The sequence below is a fragment of the Leucopleurus acutus genome, assembly GCF_964270905.1.
Source record: "Leucopleurus acutus genome assembly, chromosome: 3".
NCBI classification, from domain to species: domain Eukaryota; kingdom Metazoa; phylum Chordata; class Mammalia; order Artiodactyla; family Delphinidae; genus Leucopleurus; species Leucopleurus acutus.
The window spans coordinates 43,621,148-43,639,188 of record NC_139145.1 but is presented as its reverse complement, the minus strand read 5'-3'; the positions used below and the strand labels follow the sequence as shown (position 1 = coordinate 43,639,188).

General features: G+C 42.9%; 1 protein-coding gene across 1 annotated transcript in view; it reads right to left on the bottom strand.

The window, feature by feature from the left end:
• Positions 1 to 2,509: 2,509 nt before the first annotated feature.
• The window catches only part of LOC309960502 (T-cell immunoglobulin and mucin domain-containing protein 4-like), a gene marked incomplete at its 5' end in the record, with an annotated part of 33,542 nt that continues 18,010 nt past the window's right edge, over positions 2,510 to 18,041 (bottom strand). Inside the window, 4 exons of the mRNA XM_082837339.1 lie at positions 2,510 to 2,649; positions 3,589 to 3,628; positions 5,002 to 5,095; positions 6,568 to 6,614. Of these exons, the coding sequence (XP_082693465.1) occupies positions 2,577 to 2,649; positions 3,589 to 3,628; positions 5,002 to 5,095; positions 6,568 to 6,614 (254 nt within the window). The 3' untranslated portion in view covers positions 2,510 to 2,576. The remainder of the gene's footprint in view (positions 2,650 to 3,588; positions 3,629 to 5,001; positions 5,096 to 6,567; positions 6,615 to 18,041) is intronic.

Sequence of the window (18,041 nt, the reverse complement as noted above, 5' to 3'; positions counted from 1 at the left end):
TTGGGAAGATTCCTCTGTCACAGCATGGAGAACAAACTGGAGACGGAAAGGAGTGAAGTTGGTGAGGGTGGTTAGAAGCTACCCTAAGAGTCCAGGCAGGAAGTAATGCTAGCTTAACCGAGGGCTGACAAGGAGCCCACCCAGACCTTGGGCACTGGCTGCTGGAAACTCCCACTGCCCCGCGCCCCCCCGATGGCCACACCCACCAGCACAGAGCCCTGGTCACAGGAGAGTATTTTCTTACAATCTCCATCCTCCTATTAGGGGTTATTATGCTTCCATAGTTCTCAAACTCTAAGGTGCATCATAATCACCTGGAAGACTTGTTCAACTACAGATCACGGGGCTCCACTTGGGAGTTTCTGAGTCAGTAGGTGTGGTGTGGGGATGAGAATGTGTATGACTAACAAGGTCCAGGTGATACTCAGGCTGCTGGTCTGAAGTGCCCCGTTTGAGAACCACACAGCAACAGCAGTGGTTCTCAGCCCTGGCTGCACATTAGAGCCACTTGGAGCATTAAAAAGAAAAAAAAATTCAGATGCCCAGGCCACACCCTAGACCAATTACAAAAGAATCTTCTAAAGGGTAGGACTCAGGAATTGACATTTTAAAAAATTCCCCAGATAACTGCAGTGTTCAGCTAAGGTTGAGAGCTACTAGGCTAGAGGGTCCTGGAGGCCATTAGAAGTTGTAAAATACTACAACTACTCATTTAAATGTTTCTGAATCTGACCAAGGAGCTGCAGAAATATAGTTGGGAAAACACTGAAGATGGCCCCTTGCCAAACACAAAGATACTCATTGAGCTGAGATGTTCTGTTTAGGGGGTATGGTATTTGCTGTCGGCTTTTCTAGGCAGACCCGAGTTGGTCATGGCACTGGTAGTGGTCGTTTGGGAAGGTGGGTAGGCAGCATGAGCTAAGTTAGGATGGGGTGTCTCATGGGGGTGACCCATGAAATATTAAAACCTGTTTGTACAAGGTCACCTAGTCCCACTCCATTTTCCAGATGGGGACACTGGAGCCCTGCACCTGTCTCTACTGCCCCACACCCACCCACCCCCAGTTTCTAAATTTGAATGTAACAGGCTGGTCAAGTCATTTCCAGCATTTTCAGTTAGCACAGAGGAGAAAGTCAAGCTAAATAAAGAAGCAGCCAGTGTTCTGCTAATTATTTCCTTCACTTAGTCCAAACCTGCCACTCACCCCGGCACCGAAAGAGTGAGGCAGAAGGCATGCTGCCCTGGGCAGGTAGTTCTCCAAGTGCTCAGGTAAGAGGGGGATGTTTTTGTTAACTGCTGGATCCGTGTGAACTAACAGTTCGAGGAATCTAGAGGCTGTAGCAGTCAAGTCATAAGACTGCTTTTTTTCCCCCTCTCTTAAAAGTAATTAAAAGTCAAGGGAGTCGAAATATAAAGTATGGTTACCTGGAAAGACTGTGCACTTATTTCATTAAGGCGGTTACTGCCCCAAACATACCAGGAAGTATTTCAGACAAATTTCTTTCAGCTCTGGCTGACGCTCCACATTTCTGCCCAACCAGAGGCCTCTCACTCAGGTGCACATTCTTTCCATTCAGTCATCAACTGCTTGTTTTAACCTCTCTCCCATGGTTCCTCATGCTACTAGCTCTCAAAGTAGGTTTAAATAAACCTATTCTTATTGAGGAGTCAATTCCCATGAACTTTATTTAGAGAAACTGATCCAGACCGACTCACTGTCACATCCATGTGCCCGCCCTGTTTGAACATCCATGTCATTCACCACAATTTACTCTGATGAACTCTTGGCTGTTTCCAACATTAAATTCCCCAAGCAAGAATTAAGATGTGACACTATGGTCAGCTCTAAAGATACTCAGGTGTGAACAGAAAATAATAGAAAACCTAGACATTTTAGAGGGGAGTCAAAATGATGGTGTGATTCCATGTCGTTTCCTGCATTACTGATGACAGTCAATACATAATATTTCATCAATATGTTATTGATGACAATCAATAACGCAGGGATGCTCATACCATACCCAGAGTGGGGCACTGAATTCTTAAAGCTGGGCATAAAAGGAGAGATACAAATGCATGCAAGGCAAAGGCAACTAGGGTAGGGAAGGAACCAGAAATCGTGTTCCAGAAACAAGGCAATTTAGAGAAACATGAGGTTCTCCTTTCAGTATCTGGAGCACTGCTACCAGGTTGAAGAGAGTTTAGACCTGTTCTGTGTAAGCACAAGTTCAACTAGGACCAGCAGGCAGATGCTATCTGGACACAGACTTTGTTCTAAATATTTCTAAGTCTCAGAAGTGCCCTGAGATTGAATGGACTTCCTTGGGTGTGATAGTGAGTTCACCATCACTGAAGGTGTTCAATTATACTGTGGAAGATCACTTAGCAGTGATGCTACAGAGATTAAACCATGAGAAGGTGTGGTCTCTAAGGTAACTTTCACTTGTGAAATGAAGGCAAGACTGGATCAGTGACACCAAGGCAACAGATGGTTTTAAAAAAAACAAATTCTAAGACTTATTTTGATAATTCACACATCATATCCTCATCCTCAATCCTAAGAGAAAGGGGCACTTTAAAGTGTGAAAAGACCATCTTCATTTTCTCTTTCGTCGAGTACATTTTTACCTTCTCCAGCACTGTCTAGCCTGTAAAGAGAGAAGAGAGGCTGATGATGAGAAACACCAAGACCAGGAATGAATGGATGCTGGTAGATTATAAAACACCTAATCAAGGGCTGTTAGAGTTAAAAGGGCTCAGAGTCCAGTCCAGTCCAGAGTCCAGTCCAAGCCTCACATTTCACAGATGGGAAAACTGAGGCCACAGGGGATAAAGGGCTTTTGCCAATCTATTATAATAAGGGGATTTAAAGTTTCTGTATTAGCAAAGTATAAAATCATGATCTAAATTTACCAAGAGGATCTCCAAGTATGACTTTGAAAAGTTACCTTGCTAACCTTTAGTTTCCCTACTTGTTAATATTTACTTGTTAATATAGATATTGTGGTATTGATGCAATTATTAAGTGAAAGCAAGGTCTTCATCACAGTTTACACTAAATCTTTTCATTTCTTTACCAAAAAGCTATTTAACAGGACAGATATCCAAAATCCCTTTCCAAAGACTCTTCAAATCATTTAAAAAACAAAACAAAAAACTGCTCCCATGGTCTAATTTACCGGAGGAATTAAATCCCAGGAATGATACTATACACGTTTTTTCATTTTCCATACTGCCAACTCTCCTCTCAGTGAACTCCAGTTTAACAATGACCTTTTAAAGTGAGTCACCCAGAGTGGAACAACTAATGGGTAGAATGACATATCACCTTCTTTCTTTTGCATGCCATACTTCTGTTAATGCAACCTGCCACTGTATTTGCATTTTGGACAAATATCACAGTGTTAACCAAGACAGAGGTTAACGTGAGCTGAATCCCCACATCTTTTCCACCTCTAATGCCACATTTCTCCAACCGTGTATTTAATCCGAATACAAACACAAGTCATTAAACCACTGAGTGGTATCTAATCATTTTTAACAGCTTGTACAATCATTACAACAGTCAGTCATGCAAGATGAATTACCTGGTGTGTTTCTGGACACAATTGGTTTTCATGACTTTCCCTGAAAAGACAAGGCCAGGTTAGAAGCAGAGTAGCTGTGCTTACGTGAAATGCTGGGGGAAGGACAGAGCAACATTATGAAGAGCAGAGGTGGCCCAAAGGTGGGAACTTAGGAACTGGATTTGATAGAGAAAGCCACTCCTTTCCCCAGATCAGATGATTGCTTCTTTAGGCCCCTAGTTACTGCTCATCAATCACAGAGCTGTTCCAACATTGTGGGCAATGGCGTTAAGCTGCTTTATTCTTATTTTTTTGTTGTTGTTTTGTTTTTGGCCGGGCTATGAGGCTTGAGGAGTCTTAGTTCCCTGACCAGGGATTGAACCCAGGCCCCGGCAGTGAAAGGGAGGGCGACTGGAGGGCAAGGGAATTCCCTAAGCCGCTTTATTCTTGAGTTATTTGAATTCAAGTACTCACCTGGGTTTTAAAACACCTCCTTAGGACATGTACCCATAATTTCCCAAACTGTAACACGCCTTTGTATGAAGGTTAATGACAAACTTCCACTAAGCTCCACATTGCCTTTTGCAGTGCTCACTAGGGATAGATGTGGAGACACACGAGCTGAGATGGTTACTACTAGTCAGAGCTCCTCACTTACTACCAGTTTCTGTTAACGACTACAGAACAATTTTTCCCCCATTTTTACAGGACCAGGTGCTACGTGCCTATACTTGGCATGAAAACTATAAACCCCGGTTCATGATTTCTTTTTGCAATGTTTTAAAACTTTTTTTTTTTTTTTTTTAAAGCAGGGGAGGGCAGCCACAAGGTCATGGACCAGCTCAAGAATCTAATGACAGCTACGGACCCTGTCCTCTGAAAAATGCAGATATGAACGTACAAGTGCTTTTCCACACGATTTTAAGGGATTCACTGGTCCCCTGAGGTCCATCTGTGGACCCTGGGTTAAGAAGTTTTACTTTAAGGGAACAAATAAGAAGACCGGGGTGATTCACGGCTCTCTTCCTGGGGCATTCCTAGCCAGAGGAAGAGGCTGGGTCAGGGTTTCCTCCACCCCAAGACAGTGATAAGAATAGTATTTCCCACTTAAGGCAGTCAGGAGCATGAAATGAGTTAGATATGTCAAGAATATAGCATCAGGACTGGCACAGAATAAGTGTCCAATAAATAAAGGTGCTTTTCTTTCCCAAAATGTAAACTCTTATCAGGGGCATGATGCTCAAAGCCTTGAGCATCTTGGGGAGAATGAGTTTACCTCTAACCTCCTTGACAGGGATGATGAGGGCAATGATAGAAGTGGGACTCTAAGGAATGGGGAAAACAGGCAGGAAGCAGAATCCATCCACTCCCAGATCCCCCTGGAGTTTCCAAAGCTCTGAAGGGCTTCATCCCACCTGGTCCTGCCCTCCTTACCTCGAAGGAAATATGCCAGAAGCAATGCCAACAGCACAAATCCCAGGGAGGGAGCAATGATCATGAGCAGGTTGTAGTTGTTGGTCATTTTTATCTGGTGAGACACAGGGAAGGCGATTGGGTCACTCATTTCCGAACAGCATCCTCCTGTGAGTTTCCCATCACTAGCACACCATCCAGTGACCGGCAGCTTCACTGCAGCTCACCACCTTTTGCCCAATGTGTCTCAAGATCAAAACAAAGCCAGCCTTATGAATTAGACTTTAAAAAAAAAAAAAAGTGGAAAATCTGAAACATTTTACCCAGACCCTTCCCTCAAATTTTCCTAAGTCTTAAACACCAGGCAGTTGGGTTGTGGGGTGTGAAGATTAAAAAAATAACTGTCCTGTAAGCTGTGCCCTCCACTGTCAGATCTCTTTACCGGCCATCGCCTAAATCCTTCCAGCTCTACCTACACTTGTGTGTTAGTTCTTTTCCTGGCTGGCTTAGACTTCTAGAGGCAATAAGGTGAAAGAGAAGGTGGAACTCAATTTCAAATTTTCTGCAGTCGTGGTTCTCAAAGTGTAGCCAGGGGACCCCCGCATGAGATCAAAATGATTTTCAGGACACATTATTTGCCATTTTTACTGTCATTCTTTCATGAGACGTACAGTGAAGTTTGCCAGAGGTTACAGTTATGTGACATGTGATGTGAAGGTGTCAGTGCTCTGATAACATAATATGCAAGATACGAGAACCTCTATCTCCTATTAAGCCAGACATTAACGAGACTTGCAAAAATGTAAACCAATGCCACTTTTCTCCCTAATATTTTTTCATTCAGGAAAATGTAGTTATTTTTCATAAAGTATTATTTATGTTAACATGTAATGGGTTTGTTATACTTTTTTAAATGAATTCATATCGTTTTTAACTTCTCAGTTTTAATTTTTATGAATATAAAGGGGTCCTGACACCAAACAGTCTGAGAATCACCGCTCTACAGGCAGCATCTAGTTCCCTGGGGGCTACACCATCTCCCATTGGCCAGGCCAGGCTCCATCCCCTCAGCTTCCTGTCCCTTCTCTTACAAGGTAGCAGAGGCAGGGCAATAATCTCTCTCTGAGGAGAGAGAAGGGGAAGAAGGAAGAATGAGTGGGACCTTCACGTTTCCCTTATAGGTTGTCTATACTACCTGAAGGTTTTACATGAAGCAGCTTGAATCACTTTCACAATAATACAAATGAATGAAGGATAAGCTCAGAAAATAAGAGGAACGCTGGTGACAGGTGTTGATTCTGTAGAATGTCACTAATTCTGGGGCAGCAGAGGGACCACAAAATAATTTCAATGTTTTTTGTTTATACTTCTCTTTTCTTTTCAAAGCGTCTGTACATATAGAAGTAACGATATCAACATTATTTCTGCCAAGAGTACGAGTCTACAAATTCCTTCACTGTTTCCTAACAGTTGCAATGTATTTTGCCCTTAGATAGATCTGCTCTCCCAGTCCATTTCCACAAAACTTTATTGTGGATTTTAAAACTGTAGGTTATATACTTCAAAATACTTCACAAAAATTTTTACCTGTTCTGATTCAAATCCATTTTGCACAAGAAATGGCGTCTCAGATGCTGGGAAGGAGAAAGAGGAGATAATGTTTATATTTCCTGTGGGAGAATAAAATGCAACACCCTGAAATAGACCCTTCAGTTGATGTGTTTAATCTTTCAATCCCAACTTTCCTTCTTTTGTGTAATTTATTTATGCACGTTTGTTTTGGTATGTTTTTTATCTAAAGCTCATCTGCTGTCCAGTATTATCCCGCAGGAGCATCTCCATTTTATAGATGGGTAGAGTGAGGCATTAGGCCAGGAGGCAATTGAATCTAAATTTTCTTTAAGCCCCAGTAATGCATTCAGGACTTTTCTCCAGCAAGAAAACCTGTCAGTCTATCAGTCAACAAATATTTATTAAGCATTTATTAGAGGCCATGCACTATTCTAGCTGTACCATCGACCTTCTCGATGGAGTTTACAACTTAGTACAGAAAACCCAATTTAAACAAATAATGTAAATAGTTGTAAAAAAGCAATTGTGCAAAATTCTGGGAAGAAATAGTATAAGGTGTCAGAGGTACATCATAAGGATGGCTGACCGGTTCTAGAGGGTCACATCCTTGAAAATGTGAAATTTAAGTTGAGACACGGAGTCATGGATTTATAACTGATAGCTGAGTTCAACAAGGGAACCATACTGAGAATCTACCAAGTACTAAGCACAGTTCTGGGCACCAAGAATGCAGAGATGAATATGGCATGGTCCCACCCTCATGAAATTTACAGTACACTAGAGGAGGGAGACCAGAAGCTTATTTCAGCCTAACGGGCCAAAGGTAAGGATGCAGGATGGACAGGCCGCTGGGGAGGGTGGGCAGAGGGAGAGGTACTTAGCCCCATGGTAGTTCAGTGAGTGCTATCAGAATTAAGCTCCGTGAAGACACTGTCCCTCTGTGCCCGCTCAACAGTGGGACTCCAACACTGCCTGACACATACTTGGTGCTCAATAAATGTTTGTTGAATGAGTTAACACCTGAACTGAGTTAAGGTTGTGTAACAATTAACAAAGCAAGATGGTAAAGGCATTTTAGGTAGAACATCAGCAAAGCTATGGAAACATGAAGCAGGATGGTTCCCGTGCAACTGGCAAGCGTCTGTGCAGGTGTAAAATGAGAAGTGGGGGGTGGCAGGGGATGGCATGGAGATGGGCAGGAACCAGTCACGGAAGGCCTTTTGTTTCATGCTGCTAAGTCTCCCTTTAGTTCTGTAAGCAGTGGGAAACCACAGAAACGTTTCAAGCAGGTTATGATCCAGTTAGGAGGATAAGAGAACAGCCAAGCGATTACTATCTACCTGATTCCAGGTCTGAAATTCAGAGCTAGAAGTGAAGGGAAAGAGACAGATTCCAGAAACGCTTAGGAGGGAGATCAAGAGGATACGGACACTGAATGGGGGGTGAGAAAGAGCTGAGTCGAAGTTTCCTCCTTGAGAAAGCGGGCCATTGCCTGAACTGTCCCCTAGGATTGGGAAGAGAAGAAGCAGCAAGGCAGTGGGAGAAAGGCAAGGAGCTCAGCTTTAGAGTCGCTGAGTGTAAGCTACCAGAGGGACACTGCAAACACTATTTGCATAATAAGCAGTTGACTGATTTGAATCTGAATCAAACTCGGGAAAAGGTTGGAGCTGGAGATACTGATTTAGGAGACATCAGGATCCAGGCAGCAGATAAAAACCTCAGAGTGTATAAGAAACCCAAGGGCTACATGTCCAGAGAAACAGGGGAGCAGGAACCCTGAGAAATCCTAGCACTTAAAAGGTAGGCAGAGGAGGGGCTTCGCTGGTGGTGTAGTTGTTGAGAGTTCGCCTGCCGATGCAGGGGACACGGGTTTGGGCCCCGGTCCGGGAAGATCCCACATGCCGCGGAGCGGCTGGGCCCGTGAGCCATGGCCGCTGAGCCTGCGCGTCCGGAGCCTGTGCTCCGCAACGGGAGAGGCCACAGCAGTGAGAGGCCCGCGTACCGCAAAAAAAAAAAAAAAAAAAAAAAAAAAAAGGTAGGGAGAGGAGGTGGAGGAGAAGGAAGAAGAAACAGGGCAGGGGGCAGCGAGTGAGAGCAGTGTCCCGGGGCCAGGGCAGGGGAGAATGTCCAGGAGGGATGCAAAGTCGTATGTGCAATAAAACCTTCCCGTAGAAGCAGAACACAAAGCCACACACAGAGGAGGCCCGAATGTAACAAATAGGGTAATAATTATTGAAATTGATCGCTGTTTCCCCCAAGCTTCTCTGCACTCAAGGCAAAAGGAGAAACGTGACAGGTTTTGTAAGGTTCATAATTTGGTACAAGACAGCTTATTTGTTCTACAGGGAAAGTGACTTGTTGAATGCCTAGGAGCATAAAACTCAGAGGGGGATATTCAGCATGTTTTCATATCCTACAACTTAGTTAATGTTGTTTTTCTCTCAGCTATTATCCCCTAGAGCTGGAAACTGCATGTAAGTATTCAAAATTCCTACCCTGTTCTGTCAAAATCCTGCTGAAATCATTTGTGATGGGTAAGCCTGAAACTGAAACCATCAAAGAGAAAAGCCAGCCTGGGTCATTTTTGTCAGAGCTAATCTGTATTTTAAATTGCAGGTGTCTAAAGGGAGACACATTTTGCAAACACAAACACTACCGAGTGATACCAGACAGGACTTTTTCTTCTCCTTCTTCTCCTTCTCCCTTCTGAAAATGCCAGAAGCCCAAATGGAAGTACTCATAGGGCTGCAGTGTTATACACCAAAGAGCAACAAGAAGTACACATTGGTGGTTGGCTTTTCTTCCTTGTGAAAAGTAGCAATGCCTGCGGCTGGGGGATAGGAGTTAGACAAGTCCAGGCTATTGGTTTTCGTGTCCTCTGTGTTCTGCTGGCCATTACATTCTCAAGGCCCTGAACGCTGCCACGAGCACGTTCGGGCAGAGGCAGAGCCTCCCAGAACTTGCAAGAAAAGCAATTCTGTGAGAGAGGAATTGTAGTGGGTTGAATATTGTCCCCACGCCCACCCCCCGCAAATCATGTCCAAGTAGAACCTCAGATTGCAACCTTATTTAGAAATAGGGTCTTTACAGATGTAATTAGTTAAGGATCTTAAGATGAAATCATCCTAGATTTAGGATAGGCCCTAAATCCAATGGCCGGTACCTTTACAGGAAGAGAAGAGGACACACAGAGCCACACACAGAGAAGGTCATGTGAACACGCAGGCAGAGACGAGAGTGGCGCTGCCATAAATCAAGGTATCCCTGCGGCACCAGAAGCTGGAAGAGGCAAGGAAATATTCTCCTCTAGAGCCTTCAGAGAGAGTAAGGCCGTGCTGATACCTGGATTTCAGACTGCTAGCCTCCAGAACTGTGAGAGGATAACTTTCTGTCGTTTTAAGCCACCTTGTTTGTGATAATTGTTACCGCAGCCCTGGGAAACAGATATAGGTATTAAAGGAAATTGACATATGAAGAACGAGAGTGGCCTTCCATGGAGGAAACCAGCCTAAGAAAGAAAAAGGAAATGGGTGCTGAGCACATATAAGATGACTAAATGGGTATAATGATTTGCATTGAATCTAGAAAAGTGATGGTCCAGAGCCGTGGTCTCCAGAGAGGGCTCAGTGCTCACCTGGACTGTGCAAGGCCATCCACTGGGAGTGGGGAAAACGAGAGCTTCTGTTTACATTTAATTAAATTGAATCCTTGCAACATTTATTCGGGAGGGATATATTCCAACATGTACATGTTAGTATGGAGGTGTATTTGAACAAATTACCAATAAGCGTTTTACCACTAATAATACATTTTTAGCCTGGTCAGGAGAGGAAGAATGAGTCACTTGGAGACTATGGTAGACAAATTAATGAAACCCAAAGGTGTCTGTGTCTAATCTTCAGAATTTGTGATATGTATATGTATGGCAAAAGGGACTTTGCAATGTGAACAAGTGAAGGCTCTTGAGATGGGAAGATTATCCTGCATTACCCAGTGGGCCCAATGCAATCACAAGGATCCTTATAAGAGGGAGGCCAAAATGTCAAAGCTGGGATAGGTGAGGATGGAAGAAGAGGCCAGTGAGAAAGAGAGATTTGAAGATCCTATGTTGCTGACTTAAAGATGGAGGTAATGGGCTGAAAACCAAAGAATGCAAGTGACACGCAAATGCTGGAAAAGGCAAGGAAATTGATTCCCCCCCAGACAATTCGGAAGGAATACAGCCCCACCAACCCCTTGATTTTAGGACTTCTGACCTCCAGAACTATAAGATTAATCTGTGCTATTTTAAGACACTACCATTCAGGTAATTTGTAATAACAGCAACAGAAAACTAACACAGAGACACTAGCCTCCAAGACAACAGTGGCTCTGGGGATGGGCACGTGGGATGAAAGGCAGATTGACTTTCTATTTAAAAGTTTTTTGTACGCTTTGTAGTTTTGTCATGCAGGTGTAGTATCTATCTGATAAAAATTAGTTAAATTGCAAGAACAACAACAAAAGAATCTTAAGATTAACCATGCTTTTCCCAGGTCCACGTACTCACCAATGCTTCTGATGAATATCAGATTTTCCTACAAGGTGAGAATGTATTTACATTAAAAAAAAAACCAAAATAGGGACCCCTTAGCAGTTAGAGTTCACACTGTAAATTAGTAAATTGGCTTGCTGGTTTAATTTTAGGCTCTTGAGTTCTGGGTATACATGGGTACTCTGAAAAATGGAATTTCTGTAAAAAATTAACCCCAGACCTCAGAGCACAGTGAGGCTGCCAGTTGGCCTCCCTCATGCATTACCACCACTAAGTATTTCCCCCAGACTTCCTGGCTCTGTGACCTTGGGCAAGACATTTCCTCTCTCTGAGCCACAGTTTATTCATCTGAAAATGCTGCTATTTCACCAACTGATCTCCTATGTCTTTTTTAACCTTTATATCTCTGGATAACTTTTTACAAAGTATTTGAATGACCTGAGAAAATTATCATTACATAGTAATTTTTTTAAGGATATAAAGCTATACTTAGTGTAGGGAATGAATATGTAAATACTTCAAAATATATATACAAACGCATGCATACCTCTTGTTCCCCAAAGAAAACTAAAAAGAAATCCAGGCTAAATACACCTGACTTTGAGTGGAAATATTGTAGGCAATTCAATTTTTTTATTAATACTTTTGTATGATTTCTAATTTTCTCAAATGTGAAAACTTTAACTGTAAAATATTCCGTGTATCATGTGTTAATTACTGAAAACTCTGCAGGATGACTTAGTCAAGGGCAAACTGTTAGGGGTGTGTCATTTCTCTGAAGCAAGGCCACAGTGACATTCTAAGTGAAACTTTGAAGATAGCTGTTAGAAACTCATTCACCCACAGCCAAAGAAGGGTTTTGTGGGTGCTATTAGAAAAAGGCACCTCCCATGATCTAAGAGCACTGAGGTATGATGATGTAACAGGATATATATATTAGTCAGTTTTAAAGGTCAAAAACGGTTTTTTTTAATATAATGAGTGCATATAAAAACTGGTGAAATCCAAGTAGAATTTGTAGTCTAGTTAATTGTATTGTACTGATGTAAATTTCTTCATTTTGATAATGTACAGTAATAGTGTAAGATGTTGCCACTGAGGGAAGCTGGAGGAATGTGTAGCTCTCTCTGTACTATTTTTGCAAGTTTGTGGAAGTCTACAATTATTTCAAAATAGAAAGTTTTTAAAAATTAGTTTAAATATCAGCCATTTCATATAGTTCAATCTAATCTATGCATGACACGTAGTAGCTTTGCAGTAAAGACTTGTTGAACAAAAATGTTGAATGAACTTTAAAGCAAGTTTTAAAAGACTATAGAGAGAATGATTTTGTAAACAATTTGACCATTTTTATGAAAAATAATAATAGATGTGACTATGCTATTAACAACAAAAAATGACCAGAGAGGATATAGCCCAAACTGTTACAGTATTATCTCTTCATCTCAATCATTTGTGGGGGGGGCTGGGTGGAATGTTTGGAATACAAGGAACTTCAACTTTATAGTGTTTTAACTTTTTATTTTACAAGAGCATCTATTTATTTCATAACATGAAAACTAAAGTTTAAATGTTAACAGTACGGCATGGAAACACCATCTTTCCCTTCAGAGGACTTCTCATCTAGTAGGGTAGGGGGCAATGTTCAGTGTACACTCAGGAAAACAAACCTATCCAAATAAATTCACATCTGCCCTTTCTAAGGAACGCATCCAGTATCTGGATGGTATAGATCAAGGGCTGCAAATGACAGCCTAGGGGCCAAATCCAGCCTTGGCCTGTTTTTGCACAGCCTCAGAGCCAAGAATCCTTTTTAGATTTTTAAATGGTTGGGAAAAAATCAAAAGAAGCAGAAGAACTCATAACACATAAAAACTGCAGGTACGTTATATTTCATTGTCCGTCAGTACAGTGTTATTGAAGCCTAGAGACACCATTTGCATGTGTGTTATCTCTGGCTGCTCCTGCAGTGTTAGGGCAGGGTTGAGTAGCTATGACAGAGACAGCACGGCTTGTAAGGCCTGAAGATGTATTATCTGGCCCTTCACAGAAAACGTTTGCTGACTACTGGTAAGTGAGTCTACATGCAGAAACAATGCCCATGGAGTCAGGGAATTAAATGTGTTCTATCTGAGTACAATTTTGAAAACCTTCAGACCTTCACACCCTAGGGTGATGAGGGAGTCAACTGGACCTCATTCTCTTACTCAAATAAAACCATGTGCTTTGTGCAATTCTGGAATGGCACTGAATTTTTAGGGTAGAAAATCTTTTAAGAATCTGTTTTGAATATTGCCCGTTTCCAGCCCATTAACAGAAATGTGCTTCAAAACTCCTAGAACCTCCCTCTCAGAATCAGTTTACTGAGCACTATCACATGCCTGGCATAGTGATGAACACTTCGTGTAAATTATTTCACTTTAATGCCTACAAAACCCATTTTACGGATGTATAAACTGAGGCTGAAAGTTTAAATCACTCATCCGGGGTAACACAGACAATAAAAGGAAATTTGAACTCAGCTCAACTCGGAATGACTCAAAAAATCATGATGGTAACATCTCTGAGAGAAAAGAAAAAGAGCATATTAAAATCCTATTTGAAAACGTGAACTCTCCAACCAATGGGTTTCATGCCAGAAATCACCTGGAAATAAAAGCACTATCTTCTCAGTGGGTACATTTAAAAACTCATATTACATATGTTGACTCATCACTGAATTCATAGACACTGGGACTCATCGGTCTCTACTTCGAAAACAAATTTAGTTTTGAAATAAGTCAATTCAATGATACAATCTTAACACAGCCTAGAATTTTAAAAGTCAGAACTTCAAGCCTTCAGAGAAGTTTCTTTCCTTTCCTAGGTAGCAGTCGGCTTATGCTGTCCCCTTGTGGCTTACTTGTGGTATGGTCTTAAAAATCCAAAGAACAGCAAAAGGATCCAAAAGTCTGAATGTTTTAGATTTGAAAGGAATTCAAAATTATCTCCTCTGATGCCCTTTTTTTAATCAAGAGAAAAATTAAAATCTAGAGAGACAGTTTCATTTGCTCAAGGTTTCACAGTAATAAGTAACAAAGGAAGTGACCAGAACCCATACTTCCTGACCTCACCTAGCAGCACTAACGCAGTTCTGGAATTTCAAAATACCTTTTGAAAATAGAAACAGGCATTTACTGAATTCACATACTTCCTTTAAATTTTGGAGACCCCTGCATGTTTTTGATATGTGGAACGATCAAAAAGAGTACGATGGGGCTTCCCTGGTGGCGCAGTGGTTAAGAATCTGCCTGCCAATGCAGGGGACACGGGTTCGAGCCCTGGTCTGGGAAGATGCCACATGCCGCAGAGCAACTGGGCCCGTGAGCCACAACTACTGAGCCTGCGCATCTGGAGCCTGTGCTCTGCAACGAGAGAGGCTTTGACAGTGAGAGGCCCGCGCACCGTGATGAAGAGTGGCCCCCGCTCGCCGCAACTAGAGAAAGCCCACGCACAGAAACGAAGACCCAACACAGCCAAAAATAAATAAACAAATAAAATTAAATAAAAATAAATTGGATAATATATTTAAAAAAAAGGTGTTTTTTTTTTTAAAAAAAGAGTACGATGCACTTCAATCAATCAATCAAGAGAGCATTACATACATGAATCAGGTGTTCCTTAGCCCCAAGAGCAAAATTGGGTAGGGTCCATTTAATTTTGAAAGGAACCAGAGAGCAAATTGTGTTGGCACCCAAAGTGGTTCATAAAGGGGGAGGAATGATGCGATGACTGCACGTCTTACACAGGTGAGGTAACAGAACGAAACCAGAGACTCAGAACACCATTGTTTGAGAGTCACCCAGTTCTAAACAGTGTCTCAGCCTTCCACTGCCTCCAAGGATGCCTAGCAGCACAAATGTCCTCATCATTGTGAGAGCTCAGAGTCACCACCTCAGGCTACTTCTCCCGCGTGCCAATCTCTGCGCGTCTCGGTGAAGCACAGACACGACCTCATCCCTAATCCTTCCCCACTGGACTCCTCTCTGAGGGGCACTGCCTAGCACTGCTCTGCACACACCAGCCAATCCCTACGTTTTAATTGAGGGAGGGGGCAAGGTGCACATTTCACAAAGAACCTCTGGATTATCAACAACAACAATAATAAATGGACACCATGTACCAAGCACTTACTCGATGCCCAGCACAGTGCAAAGTGTTTAACATGTTTGATCTCAGAGCATTCTGCACTAGGTACCATTGCTGTCCTCATCTCACAGCCGGAGTCCTGTGGCCTAGAGATGTCAGGCAACTGGCTCAAGTGACATAGCTAGCAAGGGAGAGAGCAAACCTCAGAGGCAGGATTACCTATCTGTAGAGCCCAAGCTCTTATCCTCTGGGCTCTATGGCCTTTGGGAAGTGTAGCAAGAGCTCACATACACTTGCTCTGAAAAGATCAGTGCTGGAGGGTGCATGACCATGCTGTTTCATGGCACAGTGGGAAGCGGTCCTGTTGGAATGGAATCCTAGCCCTCCACTGCCTAGGTGGGTGCAGTTTCTGAAAAGACATTCTAAAAATTATTATTACTGATGACAATGTTAAGCATAATGGAAGCAGCTAAAAATGCACAGAGTACTTTCACATTTATTATCACATTTGAACTTCAAAATGAATCTATGAGGTAAATAAACTTGGGCGGAATTATTGAGAGGGGAGGAAACTGAAGCCCAGAGAGGTCTCGTGTCTTGCCCAAGGCTGCAAGGCTGGTGCTGATTGCTAGTAAATGGTAGAGCAATGATGTCTGATTCCAAATTTCACTTCTGTTTCCCTCTTCTGCTTCTGGGCATCACAGGAGTCAAGAGTCCACAAGTGTGGGTAGGTTCTTGCCAAAGGGCATTGGTACCTTTATTCATTGATTTGTTCGTAGTGGGGAGAACAGCTACCTCACCTCATCACAGAGCTCACTGAGGTTTATCTATTGATCCTACCCTCCTGTGAAACTGGAGATGTCTCCAGCACCTGACTTGGTGTCCGAGGAACATTTTGGTCTGCAGAGCGGTCACCCAGCTCACCTGGGTAACTGTTAGTGAGGACCCATCTTAGGGCCAGCTCCGAGTTCTATTTTCAGTGGATGGTACCTTACTTCACTTTCACTTTCTGTCCACCTTACCATGGACATGCCTCTCCTAAAGCCTGGCAACTTTCTTTCGTCTTATTTGGTTGACCTTTCTGAAGGTGAGCTGTTAGATGCTAGAATTACACAGATTCAATCCCAACTTTAATGAAAAAAAAAAAAAATTTGTACGGTTGATAGATGTAAGACTATTGTGAGAAGCATCATAAGAATCCACTTTTTGTCCTTTTCCTTCATCCCCAGACTGCCAGCCGACCAACTAATTCCAGCCTGTGAACAGCACTGGGCATGAAAGATAAAACAAACAGGCTACTGCCTCGCGAAAGATGTTGACTTTGAAATCTACTGCATCCAATTTCTTTCCTCCTAACAAGGGCATTTGTGAGTGAAAATGAGCTTTGCTTCATTCCCCTGCCTTCCTCTGCTCCTTCTGCTGAACTTGCACTGAGAATGGCAACTTCTCCTACAAGTTCTTTACGCCCTTGATCAACTGAGGACCCAGGAAGTGTCAAGTTCTGACAGGACTCAACTTTGACTTCAATGAAATAGTGCAGCGCAGGGGAAAGAGCTCTGATTTGGGACCCAGAAGAGAGTCCTACGTAGGACTTACTTCCTCGTCTCTTTGAAATTTTTTTGTGCTTCTGTGCTTCAGTTTCCTTCTGTGTAGAATAAGGAGAGTCTACTACACCAGCAATTCCTAAATGCCTTCTTGGGGCTAGGGCTGGGCTTCAGTTTCTTGGACCCACCCCAGAGGTCCTCATTCTGCAAGTCTTGGATAGAGTAGGGCCATCTACGCTTTGACTAAGCTCTCTGTGGTTCCAGACCATGGCCAGGTCTGGCATAGACAGACTGGATGATCTCAGAGTTCAAGGTCTTGGTTCCCCAGTCGTCTCCTACCTCCCTGGGAGGTCTGCATGAGATCTGATTGCTCTCCCACCTTCATTGATGCCAACCTAACTCCCCTGTCTCCTATCTCCATTTCTAGACCAAACCCTTCCTCTCCCATTTTTGATGGCCTCCCCTCCTCCTATAACAGTACAAGTCTCCTCCCTCTACCCTGCCTCCCCTCTAAATATTCACTCTCCAACTCCTTGAAAGAACGCCTAGCATTTATTCTCTCACGATGGTTCAGCGTTGGACTTCAGGGTGTCCATCCACAATGCTCACCCTGTTCGCTTAGCGGTCCTCCTGCCACAGTTCACAGCCACCTATCTAGATGCCACATCTGACCGGTATTTAGAATTCCCTCATATTTAAGTACACACCCCATAATCTTTGTCTCCTGGACCACTTCCTACCTCTGCTGTCTCTCTAACTGGCCACCTGGGCCAGCTTTTCTGCCTCTACTACACCCTCTCCCAATGGAGTCATTCCTGTAAGGAGGTGGGGTGTCTGCCTTCATCCCACCCTTCCTCTCCCACAATATCTTCAGACGATGCCACAGGAGCTTCAATGACGCCCTCTGCTAATGAGACAATAGAATCAAGTGTTTAAGAGCTAATTTTCAAGAGTAAAGAGACCTGGGGTTCCAACTCTGGCAAATGTCTTAACCTCTGCAAACCTGTTTCTTCTCCTTTACAACGAATGCAATAATAGAATCTTCCTCACAGATCTGGACGATGCCTCATGATGAGATAATGCACTGAAAGCATGGAGCCCAGCCCTGTCCTATAATAAGCACTCAGTAACTGTCATATTATATCGATAGGCCTGAACTCTCCCTCATGAGATAGTACGTATGAAAGTTTTGGTATAGGGGCAACTCCTTATTCAGCACAGTAATGATTCTTGGATCACAGGAGGTGCCAATCATCAGACACCCAATCCCCACTGAGGCATCC